At 44.3% G+C, this 22681-nt stretch overlaps 1 protein-coding gene across 2 annotated transcripts in view; it reads right to left on the bottom strand.

Moving 5' to 3' along the window:
• Positions 1-8029: 8029 nt before the first annotated feature.
• Positions 8030-22681, bottom strand: part of copb1 (COPI coat complex subunit beta 1) — a 43565-nt gene continuing 28913 nt past the window's right edge. The window contains exons 17-23 of one of the 2 annotated variants that reach the window (XM_084337993.1): positions 18900-19079; positions 17428-17572; positions 17185-17304; positions 12066-12211; positions 11430-11519; positions 10072-10227; positions 8030-9191 (exon numbers count right to left, since the gene is read on the bottom strand). In XM_084337993.1, the coding sequence (XP_084194119.1) occupies positions 9132-9191; positions 10072-10227; positions 11430-11519; positions 12066-12211; positions 17185-17304; positions 17428-17572; positions 18900-19079 (897 nt within the window). In that variant the 3' untranslated portion in view covers positions 8030-9131. The remainder of the gene's footprint in view (positions 9192-10071; positions 10228-11429; positions 11520-12065; positions 12212-17184; positions 17305-17427; positions 17573-18899; positions 19080-22681) is intronic. The other variant, XM_084337994.1, reaches the window with a different exon arrangement.

Raw genomic sequence — 22681 nt, 5'->3', positions numbered from 1 at the left:
CCGCGTCTCTCTTGCCGCAAGGGCGTGTGCTAGTGGATTGATTGATTGGCCGTGTGGCCAATCAGAGAAACGCTGAACGAAAAGCTGAACACAAGTTGGTTGCCTTTAATATTCACGCGTCCCGTGCAGGCCCCATCTTTCACATGAATGTGGAAGTACACCCTAAAGCACGAGGAAAAGTGGGCATGGATCTTCATTATCGGGAGTTCCATGCTCAAGTCGGCTGCAGCCCGGATGGGAATTGTGCCGGCTCCGCTGTATGTCTGGTAAATCACCGTTGAAAACTGTGTTGATGGGGAGAGACTTGGACAGCGGCCTGTCTGAAGTGTGGCTTGTTATGTCGTTGTGTACAGTTCAGGTGATAGCTGCTTAGCTGGCGTGCTAGTTTGTGGCCTACTGTGTTAGCCAGTCAGCTGTGGCGCTAGCTCGTTGTGTTTACTAGGCTAGTAAACGTTAGCTTGTTGCTATCAGTCGGACGACTGTTAGCTTAATGCTACACTGTTGAAACGTTACTGTGACTATAACATGCCTTAAACACTCTGACTACGACGTCATCTGTGACAGAGGATGTTAGTCGACCCTACACCCGGGTGCCAGTGCCAGCGAGGACTTCGTCAACATGGAGAACGGCGGCTGGGTGGCGTAGCGGACATACCCTTGTCACCAATGCAGGAGATGCTGGGTTCGACTCGGTGTCCCGTTAACCAGTGTGGTAGTCCTCTCGGCCTGCGCTCAGGGTGAAGGTAGGAGTCCTGACCGGACTTTAAACACTTCTTCTTTTCTTCCCTTCTAAATGTTTTGTAATAACGATGTTTCCAAAACATGTGTTGCTGCAATACATTGAGGATACGACACGTGTTGTGTGTGAATTGTCTTGTCACTGGTATAGCTTCTCTCTCCATAGTAAATCGGCATTGTTTTTGTGTAAAAATGAACTGGTTGGTTGTGATGAAAACATGTGTGTTCATGTAACGTTGTAACGTGGGTGAACTCACAACTAAGAGGGTTAGTTAACCTGTGAAGCTATGCTTAGTGACATGTGATTGAGGAATGAATCTTTTTCTCAGCCTGTGATGACAATGAACAGCATGTTCACATATTAACAGGGGTGCCTGTTCACCTTGGTCGTATCAAGGGTAAGATAGGAGGGGTGACCCCCCGGTTTCCCTGGGGCTTTCCCCCCCTCCTCTCAGACATGTTGTTTACAATATATTGTGTCACTGTGTTTGTGGGGATACGATGTAACCCTCAGCTTAAGTTGCTGGGGTTGTGCTTCCGCTTGAGAAACTATTTTTTCCTAAAGAAAAGGTTGTTTGGTCACTTATCATGTGTGCTTAGCAAGGTCTGTGGCCATTACATAATCGAGGACTTGTGTCTTCTCTCGTTATGAAAAACGGCATTCCTCTGTAGTAAGAGTGTACTTTGTGTACACTCAAGAGTGTACAACTCTGTTTCAGGGAGTTGTCAGAGCTCCTCCTCACGAAGCTCCTCCTCGGGGAGAAGTGCCTTCTGTGAGTTCGGACTCTCCTTCCCTGTGAGGGAGCCTCCTCAGAGTTTCAGAGCCTCCTCCTCAGATTGTCAAGGTGAGTAGAACTTCAAAAAGGAGTTCTGCTCTATTGTGTGTGTATTCGATTCAATTCGATTATTGAGTGTGTATTGGTTCAGTGCCTCCTCCTCGGAGAGCCCTAACCCAAGTGTTACATAGCTCAATGTTGCAATATTTCTTTTCAATCTATACAGCTCATGTGGGAAGTCTCTCTGGGGATTCCCATCTCCTCCCTGTGGCGAGGGTGGTGGGATGTAAAAATGAAAATAATTTTTACCCTCAGCCGCGTCACGTGGGATTCATGTCAGTCTGTGTTTCTTTCTTTTTTAAATAAAAAGAGGAAAGAACATGAAGCACGACGGCTCCTTGTCGTTCTCCCAGGCGACTTGGAGGAACAATGTCTGGTGTCTTGTTAGACTATCCATTGATGTGTTTGGGCCTCGACGCGTACATAGTGCTGGCTCGGGGTGTTTCTGATAAGAATCACGCATGAGGCTGGTACGCCTTGGTTGCTCGTTATTAAAGCGGCGTTTTTATAGGGCAACTGGGTTGGAGGTTTTCTCTTCCGAGCGCCTGTTACTAGGTCTCGACGAATTCTCGTTCATATCTGGGGGATGTTAACGGAATAGATCAAAACATAGGTAGAGGGGTCTCACGCCCTTGGGGTGGGCCACTGAGCGCGGTACGAATGGGACCGTCTGGGTGGCGCCCTCTTTTCATGTTTTAGATCGACACGCGTACCTACCCCCTCTCTTGGAGTGGGGATGTCGGCGTGGTTAGGGCACGTGACTGGTTCTGGTCGCGCTGGTCCAGGTCAGTTAACCCGTTGTCCGCCGGGGACGCAGATCTGCTATTCTGGTACCCTGAGGGACTTGTGCTTTTTTCGGGTGTCACAGGGTTGGGCGTTATGGAGACCCTTTGTTGGGTACACATTGTACCTGGCCCTATCATAAAGGGGCTGGTTTTCCATTATTTTCGCTCCTCTCTCACGCATGGCGAAGAGGGGGCTGTTGGGGTGGTCTTCTGGACCTCCTCTGGTAGCCCTGTGTGCTTCCCGAGCCGCCGGGCCCGGTCCGAAGTTGTGTTTCGTCGACCCGTAGGCCTGGAATAACCCTTTTTTGAAAACTGAAACACTTGTACTGCAGTATATTGTGTTTTGGAGTTTTTTCTTGAGGGGATATAGGAACAACCACTGCCTGTGGTACCAAGAGGGTGGTTGATTCCCTGGTGTGTTGGAGCAGAGTCAACTCCCGGGTTACCCGGTTGAGTGTGCCCCTGCACGTTCATGACGTCTGCCAATCGTGTCAGCCTTCTCTGCCTCGACCCCTCTGGGTGGGGGTTTTTGGTGGAGGCTTTGTCATGGTGCGCAACAATGCCAGCATACGCCCCTTCCGCCGGGGTGCTGTTTTCAGTTGACCCCTTTGGCGCCTGTCTCGTCCGCAGTGCTCCAGGCTCGGGTCTAAAGCCTACTGCCTGGTTTAAGGGATCAACCCCTCTGGGGTCGTCTCCCCGGTGCGCTGCCTGCTTCCGTTATGGTTAGCCTTTTGAGTGCTTCAAGTTACGGCCATGCTGACTGCCTGTGTTGCAGGGTCAGTGTGCCAGGCGGCATACTAGTGGGGGGAAGGGCCCGCTCTTGGAGGGGCCCTGTCCGAATACGCTGGCGATGTGGGGGGCGGTGTCACGAAGTGACCGTCTGGTGAGGTCTTGATGCTTGGCGTCATTGACCTCTCCAGGCCCCCTTTTTCCAGGGTATCCAGTCCCTTCAGTGGGTCTGGGTCTTCCTTCGCGCTCCGCTGCTACGGCCTTGCCACGGGGTTGAGTTTGCTCTTGACCCCGTGATTTTGGGGGCAGTAACGAGGGTTGTTCCTTCCGTTCGTTCCCTGGTGGCATGCGGGTTGTGCGTGTGCGTAGTCGTGGGGTCAAGCCACGGTTTGCTCACCCTGTTGCTCGAGTTTCTCTTCGCACGGTCGGATCGTCTCCCTCCCGTCCTCCATTAGGGAGGGTCGGGGGGCTCGGTCCTCTCCGGTCTGATGGTTGTGGGGGGCCTCAGCGGAGTACATTTGTCGAGCTTCTGGCTCCCGCTCAGCTCCTGTTGTGCAGAATGACGCTGAGCGGCCAGTATGAAATAGAACGTAAGGTTATGTATATAACCAAGTTCTATGAATACTGGTGACGCTCAGCGTCAGGACGCCACTGCGGCCCTTGACCTCGCCTTGTGGTGAAAGTTTGGGAAGGAGGCGAGTAGGTGACCACACACCTGCTTATGAAGGTAAGCGGATAGGGGTGTGGCCAGACGGATGTCGGTATGTAAAGGTACATTGTGGATTTTTTATTTAGTGCTGTGCACGAACTGAGGTTAGTGCAGAATGACGCTAAGCGTCACCAGTATTCATAGAACTTGGTTATATACATAACCTTACGTTAGTCCTTGTATCAACAGCTCAGTCAATCAACTAATGAAAACTCCATTTCTATTATTTTTGGGGGTGGGGGGTATACCATTTAATTTGTTTGTTTGGATCACAGAATGGGCCTTTGATGTAGCCTAAAGGCTGTGGCTGTGAACCCATTATGAGGCATATACTCCCTGCAATGTTCCCTTATTCATTTAAAGGAGAACTTCACCCAAACATGATCATTTGTATATCAATTACTCACCCCATGATGCCTTGAATTCCTGAAAATATTTCCTTCTCCTCTCATGTCTCCACGGTGAACATAGAATCCAAAAAAACTGTAGAAATACTTGATGAATTTAAGTTAATGGAGATTTTGGTTTAACAAAAGCAAAGCTACATCAACACATCTGTTTACAAACTATCTTGACGACTTGTGCAGTATATTCTAAGTCTCGTTTATCCAGTTGTATGCTCAGAACTTCAAAAATGGTTTGATGAAACCGTGCTAACGTAAAAATGTCCAGTTCAATGCCACCTTCGAATAGAACTTGTGTAAGTGGTCTCTCCTTCAAGTGGGTTGAACTTGTGAGGACACCATTGCTAGGCAACTGGGCAATGCGTCTTGAAGCCACTGAGGCTAAGAATTTTCCACTTACAACCATTTGAAGGCAGCACTTCACCAGACATGTTTTCGTTAGACAATTTACTTCCAATGACCAAATGTGATTTGGATAGCCTATGAATGTTTCCAAGACACTCTTGCACCACTTTTATTGTTGCTGTTCATTGATATAATGAATGAATGAATAAATGAATCTATGCTACTAACCACGCATCAAGCCACTATTTTGTTACTTCCAAAACCAGGCAAGGACCCCCTGCTGCAAATAAGTAACTTTAGGCCTTTGATCATTTTAAACAACCGTTAGAAGCTGTTTGCAGAGATCATTGCAAGGCGAATGGTAAAAGTTATTAGCTCTTTTGATGCATTGATCAAGTCAGCTTTACAAGGTCGCTTCGTCTCAAACAGTACAAGGAGGCTACTACATGATGAGGGCGGGGCTTATCAGCATCCCAGCAGTAGCAGTAACACAGCATGCTGAGAAAGCAACTTCTAAAAAGTCCTGCATTATTATTATTATTAAGCCTTCCATAGAGTGGAATGGAGATACCCGTCTTGTGTTTGCACCATCCAAATATGGATTTGGACCACTTTTTATGAAATGGATAATGGCACTTTATCATGAACCAGTAGTGACAGTTAAAACAAATAGTATCAAGTCTGAACCATTCCATCTTTATCGTTCCACGTAGGGGTGGGGGAAAAAATCGATACGTAGTAGTATCGCAATACTACTGGTATACTACAGTATACCATTGCGTGGCGATACTGTATCGATACAGGGACGCCAAGTATCTATATAAAAATGTTTATTAAAATTTTTTTTTTTTATAAGGATAAGGAAGTTGCATTATTCATTTTAATACCTGTAATAGTACAGTAGTCCACACACACATGTGCATTCAGTTAAGTTGGAATATGACTGTAATACAAACAGTTCAGTTTGTCAGATTACAGTGTTTACATCTGACTGTCTGCTTGAGAAAATACCATGTTCTGCAATACAAATGATTGAAGTGAGATGAACAGACTGAACTTTATTTTATTAGATAAAACATGTTGACAGTTTTACTTTGCAGTTGAAAAAAGGTAATAAATCACAATATATCGCAATATTAATATCGCAATACTCAGCATATCGCAATATATTTAGTATCGCAATACTATCGTATCGTGAGTGACTCAAGTATCGTGATAGTATCGTATCGTGAGGCCTCTGGTGATTCCCACCCCCACGTGCCAAGGTTGTCCGGTGTTACCAGCTATCTTTTATATCCGTGCCCTCGAACCCCTTGCTTGTGCCATACAAGCTCAAAAACATGTGCCAATTACATGTTGATGACTCTAGTCTTGGCAAATCCAAAGCATGCCATCTGTGCTAAAACCGACTTTCTGGTTACAAAGTAAAATCGCAGTAAGAGTGAGGCCATTCCACTTAATCAGCTCACTCTTCAATCACATTTTGGCACCACCCCCCTTGAAGTGGAACCCAAAAGGTATGAAATAGGTATAGACATTAAAATATTGAGTCTAGCCTTTATCTCTGTGGGTCAAATCTTATCTTGTAAAAATTAATTTGACCATGAATGACTTTTCTGATTTATATATTTGTATTTATTTGATTGTGCTTGCAGAATTAAATACAGTAGTGTAATGCAACACAGATATTGTGTAGTCTTTTTGTTTTTATAACCCCTCTCCCCACAGTGATGCTCAAATCACAACATTCTCTTCCAACAACTTAATACTTTAACCGTGAACCATGACGAAAGGATATAGAAATTAATTGAACCGTTCTGCTCGACAGTAGCAAACTTGTGCCATATCACATTACGATTTACACTGGAAAACCAAACACTGCCCCAAGGCTGGCTTTTCTTCTGTCATCTAGACCACTCATGTTTCCCACCAGCTGGTTTAAGGAAATAAATTATTCTCCGGCTTCCAATGGAGGGCCAAAAAACACAATCGGTTATATAATTTTTTTTTTTAAAAAGAATCTGCAAAAATAGAGAAAGAATATGGTTAGCAGATATCTACCAGTACTACATAGCATGTAATACAAGACACCCCTTGCTTTGGGTTAATAGTAGTGGGAGAGATTTACAGCTGGGAATGGTTCGAGGAGAAAGACTTAGCCCTTTCACTACCACACCACAGGTTAACCGTCTGTAGAGTGGTAGTGAAAGGGTTAACCTTCTGTAGTGTGGTAGTGAAACTGAAAGGGTTAACACTTTGTCGTGCGACAGTGAAAGGGTTAACCTTCTGTATTGTCGCAGTGAAACTGTTAACCATTTGGTAGTGAAAGGGTTAAATCTGCAGTAGGCAACTTCAGGTAAACTCATTCTTGCCAATTTCACCAAAGTTGCCAACTGCAGCTTTATCTCTACCAGTTTGATGGTGCAACCGGAAAGACTTTCCCAGAGTGGACAACCCACGGTTTATTGTATACATAAAAAATTTTATATATGTATATTGACTTTACCTACTTTTTACTTCTTAAATTTCTTTTTATTATCTTTTTCCTCGTTCTTTTTTCCGTTTTTCTCCCCTCCCAATGTTAGTCGTTATGCCAATTCCCAATCCCCTTCCTGGTCATTGCGCACTCTACCCCCTACCGTCGGTCTGGGAGGGCGGAGACTATCACATGCTTCCTCCGACACATGTGTAGCCAGCCCACCGCTTCTTTTTTTTCACCTGGCAGCGCGGACTCTCACTGAGAGTGTAACGTGTGGAAGGTCACACTACCACCCTTAGATCCTTCCCTCGCTGTGCAGGCACCCCGACCGAACTGTAGGAGTTGCTGTCCACAACGACCCAGACCCACCCACCGGCTTCCCTCCCGCTGACTCTGCCAATCGAGCCAGTATGACGGCCGGCCAAGCCGGAAGCAACGCTGACAGCTGGATTCGATACCAGTGTCTCTTGTGTTGGTGACGAGCGCCTTGTCCGCTGCGCCACCCAGCCGCCACTTATAATTTTTTTTACTTTTACTTTACTTACTTTCTCTTTACTGTATGCAGCACACTCTCAGGGGCTCATGAGAAACAAGCATTTCATTATAAAGTATCCTGTATTTTGTTCTTTTTTTTAAATCCACTTTTTCTCCTTATTTTTCTCCCATCCCAATTTCGCCTCGCCAATTCTCCCTTCAATTCTCCCCTCCCCTGTCTCGAACGTTGCTAGACTATGCCTCCCACTGGTCAGCTGCAGTGAGGACCAAGCCTTACATCACGTGTCCCCGCCGCGTCTATTCGAATACCAACCGGTTCATGCTTCCGCGTTCGCGTTTTGCAAATCTGATTGGCCACTGCCGTTTCTGGTGCGATCCGATTGGCCACGGACGTTTCTGGTAATGTGACATGTGCGCCCAATCGCGTGACGCGCCCATTTCCGCCTCGACCAGCAGCAAACTACCTAACGCCTACGATCCACACACTAACCTTAACCAACTTCGAAAGAGTGCCTAAGCTTAACCGGTGAAGAACTTGCAGTCACACGATTGGTGCGACCAGAAACATCAGTGGCCAATCAGAGCGCAAAACGCGAACGTGGAAGCATGAATCGGTTGGTATTCGAATATAGGCGTCCCCTCCGGTACACGAGGAGGCAGCTGTCGCATCTTTTCACCTGAACAGCGCGATCTCTCAGTGGCGAGGAGTAACGCGTGGGAGGCTCACGCTGCCCCCGATACTTCCTGATTCTGCTGTACAGGTGCACCAACCGACCTGTAGGAGTCGCTGTCCACAACGTCCAATACCCACCCACCGGCTTTCTCACCCTCTAACACTGCCAATTGTGTTAGTATGAACGACCAGCCAAGCCGGTAGCAACGCCGAGAGCTGGGCTCGAACCCAGAATCTCCTGCGTTAGTGGCGAGCGCCTTGCCCACTGCGCCACTTAGCCGCCCCTGTATTTTGTTCTGACAAATAAAAACAAACTTGAACGTTGTAAAATTGTAAAGCGCTTTGGATAAAAGCTCTATATGAATGCACCATTTACCATTAATGTTCATTGGGGAACTCCTTCTTTACTGTGATAAAACCCTTAAAGATAGTGTATGGCAGCAGCATTCATATTCTAAATTCTTATCTCATCTGCAAATAAAATCTACGTAGTCATTGCATTTCAGCCCTGAAATACCAATCAAGGCAGCTATTGCACTAAGCAAAGCTAATTTATTTCTTCATTATCTAATTCACAATTTGTATATGTAACTCATGAATTCATCAAAAGGAGTAGCAGTACACTGGGAATGTGTGTCACATAGCTGAAGGGAAAACATGACTGAATAAATACAGCAAGGAACAAGGAAATAGGCATACCTTTTCTTTTCTTTTTCTTTTACATAATTATGTTTATTGAAAATTAAAGGGAGCGATTATGGAGAGAAGGAAGGACAGCGAACAGACACAGGTCGTGTAAAATTCATAAACAGAAATAACAATATAGAACAATCTGACCATATCTTTGTTTTTTTTGTGGGGTCAGAGATGACGATAGAAGGGAATATTACACGATTCTTGCCAAGTGAGAGACATCAGCTGAATTAGTCAAAGTGGCCTCAGACAGTCGACTTCTTCTGGGAAAGGTTGATCTTGTCTCCAAGGCTCAGGGCCATACCCTTTGGAAGAAAGGAGAGTTCATCACATTAGCTTCAATAAAAATCCCTTGGCATTCAAACAGTCACAATATTACTCTACAGTCCGTTAACCCTTTCACTGCCACACGACAGACGGTTAACCCTTTACTATCACACAACCGATGGTTGCCGTTGTGTGGCAGTGAAACGGTTAACCTTCTGTGTATTGTCGCAGTGAAAGGGTTAACCGTTTGGTAGTGCGGCAGTGAAAGGGTTAAGTGTACTTTTAGAGAGAGAGAGAGAGAGAGAGAGAGACACAGACAGATTAAAAATGAAAATCTAAGAATTCATCAGAGCAATGGCATGTGGGATGAAAGACTTCTTAAATGTGTTTCTGGGAACCTCTATAGCGCCTTCCAGACAGACGCTTGTCAAACCCACTATGAAGGGGATGCAAAGGATCAGACAATATTTGCTGAGCCATGTCCCTATTCCGGAGTACATATAACTCAGACAACAGTTTCGACCTATTCATTTAAAAGATTCAAATAAATTAATTCACAAGCCAAAACTTTGCTCTGTAAACGTGTCATGACAGCTTCACTGCGACCCGAGGTCAGAATCGCACAATAAACACCAACCACCACGCAGCCTCTCTGACCTATTCCCGTCATTTATACTTTCAAACGTACATAAACAATAAACTTATTATGACCGCAATCTTAAATGTCCATGACCTTTCCAAAGGTTATGGGGATTTCATATCTCTTCTAAAACACACTCCATAACTTTTCTCCACGGTTCCGGTGGCTGTGGGAACACCCTCTAAAGTGTGCCGACCGCCATCCTTCAACCCGAGATCAGATGAACCTCGTCTCTCCGCGGACGTCTAACGACGGAGGCCGAGGGGCCGGTGACCCACCTGGCTCTTGGCCCTGATGCGTATGTGGCCGTTGACGGGCGCGTCGGGCCCCAGGTGGATGGGCTTCTCGATGCTCACGTTGGCCAGCGCGTCCTCTCCGAAGATGGAGCGGGCGTACAGGTTGGCGGCCATGAAGCCACAGAAGCCGGACAACGCCTGGGTCAGAGCAGAAGAGAAGAGAAGACCGATCAGCATGTTACCGTTCAGTCTGTAGAGGAGTCTGTCTAGTCCCTCTGAAACTAACTAAAGACTAGCGTCACCTGACTGTCATCTCTTTGGACGGGGAGTCGTCCGTCACATTTGAACTCACTGGTAAACTACCGACAACCCAGAATGAAAAAAAGGATAACCCCCCCCCCCACTCAGACCAGCTTCTATGTATGCCATCCATTGGTTTCTGCCACAGAGTCCTTAGTTACCATGGCAACCACTCACTGGACATCCCCAAGCCTTTAGGCAGAGATCATTATTCATTATAATTTTTTTTTTTAAAGAACATTTCATAAAATATATCAGTTAAAAAAACATAAATTCATATCACATCTGATTATTTTCTCGGAATATGCTTTTCTGTAGCACGTCGTTTTTGTTGTTGCCACCGTCTTTACTGTTGTGAATTTCCCGTTCAAAACTACCAGCGACCCGTCTCCTGTATAGACCAACATCTCTGTTGCCAACCATATGACCTATCTCAAGCCCGCCCCCTTTTATTTATCCTCCAATCACAGCTGTTGCTGGAATGTGAGTAAAGGACACTACGATGCTTCAGTCAGCAATCAGTTGTATCAGCAGTCAGTTGTACTGTACATCGTTCTGTCAAGCCAGAGTGGATCAGGGGAGAAAAGCTTCCAAACTAATCTCAACAACATAACATGATAAAAAAGGAGCTCAGAGATCTTCATCGTCTATCTTAAATCAGTTTTTTTTTTAATTTATTTTTAATTTACCCTTTATTTATCCAGGCAAGCAATTAAGAACACATTCTTATATACAAAAGTAGCCTGTCCAAAAAGCAAAGGCCTTTTGTGGGAAGGGGGGAGGCTGTAACAAAAACAAGGTTATGTACATGCATACAAGTAAATAAAATACAAAATGACAGTAGCAATAGTATACAAGGACAACAATAAATAAGGGAGAGAGAATGAAAGGGAGAGAGGGAAAAAGAGAAAGGGAAAAAGAGAAAGGAAGAGTGAGAACCAGAGGGAGAGCGACAACCAGAGGGAGAGAGAGAGAAGAAAGGGGGAGAGGGAGGGAGGTAGGTGAGGGGGCTTAGGGGGAGGAGAGAATAGTCTGAGGGTTATGCGTGCCCACTGCGTATAAGTCCTATACTCTTTGTTTCATCTCATTCTGCCGCGTACCTTCTCAGGAGTCAGGCACTTCATGTTGGTGGAGCTGAGGATGTGGTGGAGGTACTCGTTCAGATCGGTGATGTTGGTGTTCACTGTCACCTACAACAGAGACAGTTCATTCAACGTCACTTTCATTATTTTTCTAAATGTATTTTGATATCCTAAACACTCAGGACTATCGGTGTGCAGTCTGTGCACGTGTCCATATACGTCTATATTGTCTCTTCAGTAACATGACAATAAAGCTTCCGAGAAAGGATATGTGTTTGGGTTAGCAAAAAAAAAAACGTCTGTAGTGTGGTAGTGAAAGGTTAACCTTCTGTAGTGTGGTAGTGAAAGGGTTATGTCAAAGTTTGATATTCGATCATCTCTGCATTGTGTTGGACTTGGCCCATCATTTACACAGATTCACTTTGCTCTTCCACAATGGAAAGCGTTAAGAGAAGCATATTATGCATGAATGCCTATTCGAGCACCATTGTGTGTGCGACCGACCGCGCCCCAAAATGAAATAGGAGAAGTGAGAACAGTCTGGGTGGGGGGGGGATGATGACTCAGGATCTGCGAACAACAAAACAGATTTCTGTGAAGCAGTGAACATTTCCCCCTACGCTTGTTCCCAGTTAACGTGCCGCACCGGCGCACCTTGTTCTCCCACTCAAACTCTGCCCACATCTGTCTAAACTCGGCGTCGGTACATGAGGCCGGCTGGATGTAGTCCATGATGTCGATGTGGATGTCGCTGAGGACGACACAGTTCCTGTCGCTGGCAGCTCCCGACACGTCATAGACTGAGATAGGACACACAAGCACACACACACACACACACACACACACACACACACACACACACACACACGTTAGTGTGTTTGTTAGTTAAGGGGCGACAGTGGCTCAGGAGCAGTCTTCTGGTAATCGGAAGGTTCCCCCTCCTCCCGGCCGCAGCGTGTCCCAAGTGTCCATGAGCAACACACTTAACCCCTTAACTGCTTCCAACGCCTTGCATGGTCGGCTCCGCCGTCGGCGTGTTGAATGTGTGAGTGAACGGGTGAATACGAGGCGTGAGCTGTATGCTATACAAATGCAGTCCATTAGTGTGCAATTCTGGATCTTTCCAAAGATTCAAAAGATTTTCATGGCTAGAGAGATTGTTTATAATTTTAGAGGGACATTAGCTTTAAAACAACCTACGACTCTTAAAAGTATGTGCATTGCAGTTTGTGGGGTATGACTCTGGAATGGTCTGGAGGTGAGTATAAAATTAAGCAATAATATCAATCAATTTAAAGGTAGCTATAAACAAGCACTTATGGACACATATAAGAGAGAGGAGCTTGAGCAGTAATGTGACTGCCTAATACAGGGGTGGCCAACCCGCGGCTCGCGAGCCGCATGTGGCTCTTTGCCTGTCAATGTGTGGCTCTTCCATCCATAAAAAAAATAGTATATATATATAATTTCTTTGTTTGAATTTTTTTTTTGTCACTCATTCCATAAGGACGTAGAATAAACATTTACCGATTTGTTTGCATGTTCTTGGTATCTGAATCTAGGGACATCTATGGATCTCAGGGAATGTATTCCCAGTGTCAGAAATAGTGTGTCTGTGTTACTAGGCTTGAGTAAATTGTGATGAACCAAAGGAGAATATCAATTATATTAAAAAAAATTAAATGTCTTTGACTGTGAATAACACCATGCTAAAATTTACCAGACCTGAAAAATCTAAGCAAATGAATAAAAGTTATAGCCCTGTAAATTTCTCCACCATTTTTCATCATATTGCAACACCGTTTATTGCTAGACGTTCACAGAAAGGTAGAGAAACTAACTGCATTCTGTTTTATAAATGAAGATTATTATTATGGCAATAACGTTCAGGTTTGTGGGAGATAATCCCAAAAAATAAGAGAAATAAAAAAGTAAATCCGCCGTCGGCGTGTTGAATGTGTGAGTGAACGGGTGAATACGAGGCGTGAGCTGTATGCTATACAAATGCAGTCCATTAGTGTGCAATTCTGGATCTTTCCAAAGATTCAAAAGATTTTCATGGCTAGAGAGATTGTTTATAATTTTAGAGGGACATTAGCTTTAAAACAACCTACGACTCTTAAAAGTATGTGCATTGCAGTTTGTGGGGTATGACTCTGGAATGGTCTGGAGGTGAGTATAAAATTAAGCAATAATATCAATCAATTTAAAGGTAGCTATAAACAAGCACTTATGGACACATATAAGAGAGAGGAGCTTGAGCAGTAATGTGACTGCCTAATACAGGGGTGGCCAACCGACGGCGGAGCCGACCAGTACTCCCGTAGTCTCGCGAGAGGTGCAGAAATGGGATGTGACGTCAGAGGATACGATCCGGTCAGTGTTCCACAACACAGACTGGATTGTATTCCGCGACACAGATAACATTAATGCCTACACGGAGACAGTGCTGGACTATGTCTGTACTAGGGTGAAAGAAACAATCCCCACTACCAAAATGAAAGTTTACCCAAATCAAAAACCCTGGGTAGACAAATCCGTCCGTGAAGCTCTGAGAGAGCGCACCAAAGCATACAATGACGGCCTAGTGGCAGGCAACATGAATGACCACAAGGTGGCGCAACACAACGTAAGGAGGACAGTGTCAGAGGCCAAACGGCGCTACAGGGATAAAATTGAACTCCAGTTTGAACAAGCTGACTCTAGAGCTATGTGGCAGGGGCTCAAAACGATGACAGACTACAAAGGCGCCTCCCTCAAACTGAACAGTGACATCTCCTTAGCAAACGACCTCAATACCTTCTATGCGAGGTTTGATGCTGGTAATAACAACACCAGCTCACAAGCCTCGGCAATGGGGGGGGGGGGGTCGGCTGCTGATGGAGGCGCAGTGTTCAGGGTAACAGAGCATGAGGTGAGGCGGACCTTTAAAAAAGTGAATATCAGGAAGGCAGCAGGTCCGGACGGCATCCCCGGCCGCGTCCTAAAAGTCTGTGCCGACCAACTGGCCCCAGTATTCACTGACATATTTAACCTGTCCTTAGAACAGGCTGTCATCCCCACCTGCCTGAAGAAGTCCACTATTATCCCTGTACCCAAAAAATCCAAGCCTGCTTGCCTCAACGACTACCGCCCTGTAGCTCTCACCTCCATAGCCATGAAGTGCTTTGAGAAGCTAGTAAAGGGCTACATCTGCTCCTCCCTCCCCATCAACATGGACCCCCTGCAATTTGCATACCGCCCCAACAGGTCCACGGAGGACGCCATATCCCATGTGCTGCACACAGCAGCATCACACCTGGACAAGAGGCAGGGGAACTATGTGAGAATGCTATTCATCGACTACAGCTCGGCATTCAATACCATAGTCCCCTCCATACTCATAGCCAAGCTCAGGGACCTGGGCTTGGGCTATGACCTCTGCCAGTGGGTCTTGGACTTCCTGACTGGCAGACCCCAGGTGGTGAGAGCAGGCAACTGCACCTCCTCATCCATCACCCTCAACATAGGGGCCCCCCAGGGCTGTGTTCTGAGTCCCCTCCTCTACTCCCTGTACACACACGACTGTGTGGCTCAGCGGAGTAGCAATACAATCGTCAAATTTGCTGACGACACAGTGGTGGTGGGCCTGATCTCTGCCAACGACGAGAGGGCCTACCTGGAAGAGGTCAAGGTCCTGGCGGGATGGTGCCAGGAAAACAGCCTCTCCCTGAACGTCAGCAAAACAAAGGAGATGATTGTGGACTTCAGGAGGTCGGGGGTCAAGGACTACAGCCCCCTCAGCATCGACGGGGCACCGGTTGAGAGAGTCAACAGCTTCAAGTACCTCGGAGCCCACATATCCGAGGACTTGACATGGACCATACACATTAACAGTGTGGTGAAGAAGGCACGACAACGCCTCTACTTCCTCAGGCGCCTAAGGAAGTTCCAAGTCAGCCAGAAGATCCTTAAGAACTTCTACTCATGTACAATAGAGAGCATCTTGACCGGCAACATCACCTCCTGGTTTGGGAATAGCACTGCAAAAGACCAAAGCAGACTACAAAGAGTGACACGTTCAGCCGAACGCACAATTGGAGGGGGGCTCCCCACCCTCCAGAACATTTACTACAAGCGTTGCAAGGGGAAGGCTAAGAGAATTATTAAGGACTCGAGCCACCCGAACAACTGCCTCTTTGAACTGCTGCCGTCAGGCAAGCGATACAGGAGTCTCAAGGCGAGCACAGAAAGACTCAGAAGTAGCTTCTATCCCCAGGCCATCAGGCTGCTAAACGAACAATGAATGAACACTACACAACAACAACCACCAAACACACATAGCACACACATCCACACGCACACACTCACTTTAAACAAACACACTGTAGCACCCACTACACACACTTTATAGCACACACCCACTTTAAACAAACACACTGTAGCACCCACTCCCCACACTTTATATTTATGGATGAAGGATTGCACTACAACTCGTACACCTTACTGTAAATTGTACCTAAAATTGTACCTCATCCCATTTCTGCTTTGCACTAGATAGTACTGTACATTAGTACACTGCATAGTATTGTGTATTGTATATTATATGGTAACTCAGAACATTGTACATATGTCTATACCGAACAACTGTGACCTCATTTTCTTCTTCTAAATTCATGCTATATTATGTTATTATGTTATTTGATACTATCTTGTCTAGCACAGTCTCTGGAGCGTAACAGTAAGAAGCATTTTGTATGAAAGTATTCTGTACTTCTGTATGACAACTATTAAAGAACTTGAACTTGAACTTGAACTTGAAATCCAGAAGTCAGATGATTGACAGGGGCTGGTGTGAGCTGGGTAGGGTAGTTTTTCGAAATTCGAAAGCCCTGAGTCTCTTCCTTCAAAAGACTACACTCACTTTTGGCTGCTCCACTTCCTCCTGTCAATATGCGCCGGTTTACGACTAAATGCCCTTAGATTTCTATAATCTTATATTTCACTAATAACAGTTAAAATCATTGGTAAACAAACGTAATGCTGAAAATATACACTTTTTTAACGCTGTGATGCCCAAATTAAAAAGACATTAGCAACTTCAGAGGCCAGAGGGTAGGACATATAAACACATTTACTATCAAATAGCATTGTGAGGCTGAACAACAGGACCTATTGACTATACATGTGCTTAACATTTTTTTAAATAAACATTTACAGATTTTTTTTTTTAAATGGCTAAAAGTGATTTTGTAATTTTGCAACCGTGGATCTCACAGGGTACTTTTAACCCTGTGAGGCCCAAATAAAAAAGACATTAGCAACTTCAGAGGCCAGAGGGTGAGACCTATAAACACATGAAGGGTGCCGTGAATGAAAAAAAAGGTTGAGAAACGCTGGTATATGGTGTGGCTCTTTGTGGTACCACAGTAATTTTTGTGGCTCTTAATCTCTGACTGGTTGGCCACCCCTGGCCTAATACATGTACTTTTATTTTATTTTTCATTATTTGTTATATTATCTTTATTTCTTTATTAAATCATAATGTAAAATATTGTAAGGAAGGGGCAGGGCTTGATAGGTTTTTTACTTCCCCATGTTCCTTCTCGAACACTTATTGTATGGAAATAGTCTTTGACTATTTACCTTTTTGTTTTTTTAAACTTGTTTTATGTTTCTATGTTCGAGACAAATAAAAATCAAATAAAAAATAATAAATAAAAAATAATAACAATAATAACTTCAGGCTGGTATCAGATCGTTTCAGGAAACATCAGCTAATAGTTCCTCTTACCTATGTTACCGAATATGATGCCGTTCTCTGTGGAGGCCACTTTGACGTTGGCCTTGATGTTTGCGAAGTCGTGAGGGGCCAAAGTCAGAGGAGACGGTTTCTCGACCAACTTCAGGTCACCTGAGGATCGGAAGAATCACCATTAAGTAAACGATGCAAAGACAAAACGTCGACGACACACGTGTGGAGGATCGTGGGGACTAGTTTCTACTAAAAACGACGTGATGATGAGACCGGACTCACCCAGCGTGGCCAGCTCCAGGGTACAGCTCTGCAGAGTGTCGTTGGTCTGGTTCACCACCAACACGTCCAGCACGATGTCGTACTGGTTGACGTGGACGTAGGCCTCGGCGTAGACCGGGTCTGAGAAGCCCGTCAGCTGAGTTACCTGGAAAGTGAGGTCACATCAATTAAAGACCACATGTCCTAACATACCCATAACATACCGTTAAGATGATGTGTCATTTCTCTCTCAATGCCTGAGTAGCATAGAACTATAGAAATACTACTACTATAGAAAAACTAATCATAGCTTTATGGGTACATACAGTTGTACGCAGGGTTCCCAGACATTGCTAAATGAAATTCAAGGACTTTCGAGTACTTTTCTAAGCACTATTTTTCATTTTAAACAGGCATTTAAAAGGATATAATTCACTTTTAAATGCTGTTTTTTTATAGAAATAATATTTATGATCCAATATTTATGGCTTAAAACCAATTTCCGACAATTGGTTACACTTTAAATAAATTTTTTTATATTTATTGATTCAGAACAATTGTATCATGGATGAACAAAACTTTCAATGAGAATGGTTGATTTGAATTCCAAGGGTTTTTTAAGCACCTTGTAATTATTTTTTGCTGTTTTCAAGGAATTTTTGGTAAAAAATCAAGCACTTTAAGCACTTCAAGGACCTTGTGTGAACCCTGGTTGTACAGTCTTGGTAATAATGCACCAATTTCTCCATCTGGCTGCTGAACACAAACAAAGTGCCCCCTGATGGCCGTTTGAATTATGGCACGATTATTAGAAACAAGTAATCTGCAATGAATTACTATGAATTATGAGCAAGAAGGCTTAGAAAACACAGAATAAATCTTGCTTTGAATAGAGCGACCACTGGGGCGTGTGCTTTCTTTAGCCTTGAAATGGGTCCTACCACCGTTTGATTGATTGAACATTTTATTAACAGATTGCAGAATGGGTACAATACCAGGGTTTCCGTTAGAAAAAATTGTTGCCGGTCTCAGGGTCCGGTAGATTTAAATCTACTGGTCAAATGAGAGAAATTCCGGTCAGAGTTTATTGAGCTTAAAAATAGACATCCTCAAGGCATGTAGATTTATAATATTTTAACTTAAAACTAGTGCTGCTACTAGGGAGAGCACAGCCGCGCACATTTCCACTTCAGCGTTGGACAAAAGACGTATTTGTAAATGGCTGCATTTATATAGCGCTTTACATTTTTGTTCCTCGCATTTTACCCATTCACTCACACATTCACACACCGACGGCGGAGGTGACCGTGCAAGGTGCCCAACCTGCTCATCGGGAGCAATTAGGGGTTAAGTGTCTTGCTCAAGGACACTTCGACGCGCTGCCTGGAAGGAGCGGGAATCGAACCGGGAACCTCTGGATTACCAGACGACTGCTCCATCTCCCGAGTCGGAGGTACCCCACTGTCGCCCCAGTATTGTAGTTTGATCGGTACCTTGTTGAGCTTGGAGGCCAGGGGGTCAGCAGCCTCCTTCCTCGTGGTGGTGCCCATGGCTGCCAGCAGGCTGAGCTGGAACTGGTCCTCCTTGGAGGCCATCTCGTTCTTAGCCGTCAGTTGCATGAAGGAGATAGGGTCGTCGGCCTGCACCGTTACGTTGCGCTTCTCCGACTCTTTCTGTGGTTGCAAATAACACGACAAATTGAAGATTACACATGAAACAAGCAAACAAACCAAATGGAAGGATGGAAATTATACGAGAACAATCTCCCATGAATAGTAGATTAGATTAGACACATTAGGCTTGCTGTGTTCAGGCATCCACCAAGTACATTACTTGCAGACTTCTCCCACCAGTGTATGCTTCGTTTTAGTTTATTTATATAGAAATAAAACCAATTTAGTTCAATTTCACATATCAGTGGCCACATTCATCAAATTAATAACTCTAGTTTGTAAAATACTAAAGTGTGTTATCAATCTTAATCAGACAAAATTATTAACTGAAAGTGACAGACAGCGGAACTATTTTATGGATCTTTGCAGCAGAGTCGCTGTACAGAGTAGCTCAAGTTTCACTTTCACTTCTAGAGTAAGGAGAGAAAGAAGGCTCTACAGACGACACGACATGTTACACAACGACGGCGGAGGATTTAAACCCTGCAGCAGCTCGACTGGAGAGGAGCTCAGAGGATCAGTCCAACCAAAGTATGTTTGCGCGATGCGCTAAATAAGGATGCCACATTGAACGGTCACGTATGAACTAGGGCTAAGCGATAACGATAATTATCGCGATATATTTTTCCTTGTCGATATGAAACGTTTTTTTTTCTTCTTTTGTATTGTGACCTGCAACAGGGCAGCTTTAAAACCAGAGACAGTGGACTGACTTATCTTTCTTGCCTGCAACTTAAAGTATTGGCTTTGCTTGTCCAAATGATAATACTGACCAAATTGAGATTTATTTTTCTCTTGTCCATTTATTTGGTTTGCTTTATTTTTATTGTTTTTCACAATAATCACAACCAACAAGACATAACAAAAACACAATCCCGGGCTGCATTATTAGTGTCACTTTACAAAAATATACTTTTCACATGCTGAGTTCTCAATTCTCTTACTTTCCCTATAGGTATGGTGAATATTCTTTACAACTATACATCATCCACTGGTTGTCGTAATTAACATATAAAAGTCCCATTTTCCCCAGTACTTCAAACCTTTCTCTTCCTGTAATCTGAGAATAAAAGTAAGTCTTTCCATTGTGTATATTTCACATATAAGGTATTTGGTTTGCTTTCTAATTTAAAATACAGTTTGAAACCGTCTGTACACAGTAGGTTAGCAGAGCTAGTCTCCAGTCGCGAATCACGGTGTACGTGTGCGGTGGTTTGTCCACCAAAAAAGCGCCAAAAGATAGAAAAGAAACTAGCAGAGCCAGAACTGTTCAACTCCCCTGGAGCCATAGCCACTTTTTACCAGCTGCAGCCTGAGAACTGGAGTGTGAGGGGCTGTAATATAATATAATAATATTTTTTTTTTAATCAAATGTATACTAATAAAAATATCGATAATTATCCATATTGAACTACATGATACAAAAGAAATGTGTGACAATTTTTTGCCATATGGCCCAGCCCTAGTATGAGCGGATAGAAAATGTACGGTATTACTGTCCGTTGGATTCTTTTTCAATTAGAAGCGAACGCCAACTCTGTCTAACAAATGAATACTAGTCATTGAAAATTAATTCGATGTAGATGTAGTAGAGATGGACAGACACAGTGGATCAATGTAGCCGCATAACATTAAAGATCAAAGTAAGCACTACTGAGCCTCATCTTGTAAAAATGTCCAGTGTCAATGGTAACACTGGTGTAGGAGCCATATATGTAAGTTTCAGTATTTCGTCTCCGTTTAGCCCCTCGTCACAGTGTTTACACTCCTCTGTTTAGCCTAGTCAGTGTTTACACTCCTCTGTTTAGCCTCGTCAGTGTTTACATTCCTCTGTTTAGCCTCGTCAGTGTTTATACTCCTCTGTTCAGCCTCATCAGTGTTTACGCTCCTCTGTTTAGCCTAGTCAGTGTTTATACTCCTCTGTTCAGCCTCATCAGTGTTTACGCTCCTCTGTTTAGCCTCGTCAGTGTTTATACTCCTCTGTTCAGCCTCATCAGTGTTTACGCTCCTCTGTTTAGCCTCATCAGTGTTTATACTCCTCTGTTCAGCCTCATCAGTGTTTACGCTCCTCTGTTTAGCCTCATCAGTGTTTATACTCCTCTGTTTAGCCTCGTCAGTGTTTATACTCCTCTGTTTAGCCTCGTCAGTGTTTACACTCCTCTGTTTAGCCTCGTCAGTGTTTACACTCCTCTGTTTAGCCTGGTCAGTGTTTATACTCCTGTTTAGCCTGGTCAGTGTTTATACTCCTCTGTTTAGCCTGGTCAGTGTTTATACTCCTCTGTTCAGACTCATCAGTGTTTATACTCCTCTGTTTAGCCTGGTCAGTGTTTATACTCCTCTGTTTAGCCTCGTCAGTGTTTATACTCCTCTGTTCAGCCTCATCAGTGTTTACGCTCCTCTGTTTAGCCTGGTCAGTGTTTATACTCCTCTGTTTAGCTCGTCAGTGTTTACACTCCTCTGTTTAGCCTGGTCAGTGTTTATACTCGTCTGTTTAGCCTCATCAGTGTTTACACTCCTCTGTTTAGCCTCATCAGTGTTTATACTCCTCTGTTCAGCCTCATCAGTGTTTATACTCCTCTGTTCAGCCTCATCAGTGTTTATACTCCTCTGTTTAGCCTGGTCAGTGTTTATACTCCTCTGTTCAGCCTCATCAGTGTTTATACTCCTCTGTTTAGCCTCATCAGTGTTTATACTCGTCTGTTTAGCCTCATCAGTGTTTACACTCCTCTGTTTAGCCTCATCAGTGTTTATACTCCTCTGTTCAGCCTCATCAGTGTTTATACTCCTCTGTTCAGCCTCATCAGTGTTTATACTCCTCTGTTTAGCCTGGTCAGTGTTTATACTCCTCTGTTCAGCCTCATCAGTGTTTATACTCCTCTGTTTAGCCTCATCAGTGTTTATACTCCTCTGTTTAGCCTGGTCAGTGTTTATACTCCTCTGTTTAGCCTAGTCAGTGTTTATACTCCTCTGTTTAGCCTAGTCAGTGTTTATACTCCTCTGTTTAGCCTGGTCAGTGTTTATACTCCTCTGTTTAGCCTAGTCAGTGTTTATACTCCTCTGTTTAGCCTGGTCAGTGTTTACACTCCTGTTTAGCCTGGTCAGTGTTTACACTCCTCTGTTTAGCCTGGTCAGTGTTTATACTCCTCTGTTTAGCCTAGTCAGTGTTTATACTCCTCTGTTTAGCCTCATCAGTGTTTACACTCCTCTGTTTAGCCTCATCAGTGTTTACACTCCTCTGTTTAGCCTCATCAGTGTTTACACTCCTCTGTTTAGCCTCATCAGTGTTTACACTCCTCTGTTTAGCCTCATCAGTGTTTACACTCCTCTGTTTAGCCTCGTCAGTGTTTACACTCCTCTGTTTAGCCTCATCAGTGTTTATACTCCTCTGTTTAGCCTCATCAGTGTTTATACTCCTCTGTTTAGCCTCGTCAGTGTTTATACTCCTCTGTTTAGCCTGGTCAGTGTTTATACTCCTCTGTTTAGCCTGGTCAGTGTTTATACTCCTCTGTTTAGCCTCGTCAGTGTTTATACTCCTCTGTTTAGCCTCGTCTGTGTTTACACTCCTCTGTTTAGCCTCGTCAGTGTTTATACTCCTCTGTTTA

Source organism: Notolepis coatsorum (genome assembly GCF_963971535.1).
Source record: "Notolepis coatsorum genome assembly, chromosome: 2".
Lineage (NCBI taxonomy): Eukaryota > Metazoa > Chordata > Actinopteri > Aulopiformes > Paralepididae > Notolepis > Notolepis coatsorum.
Note: the sequence above shows the minus strand (reverse complement) of the source record. Positions and strands in the feature narration are given on the sequence as shown.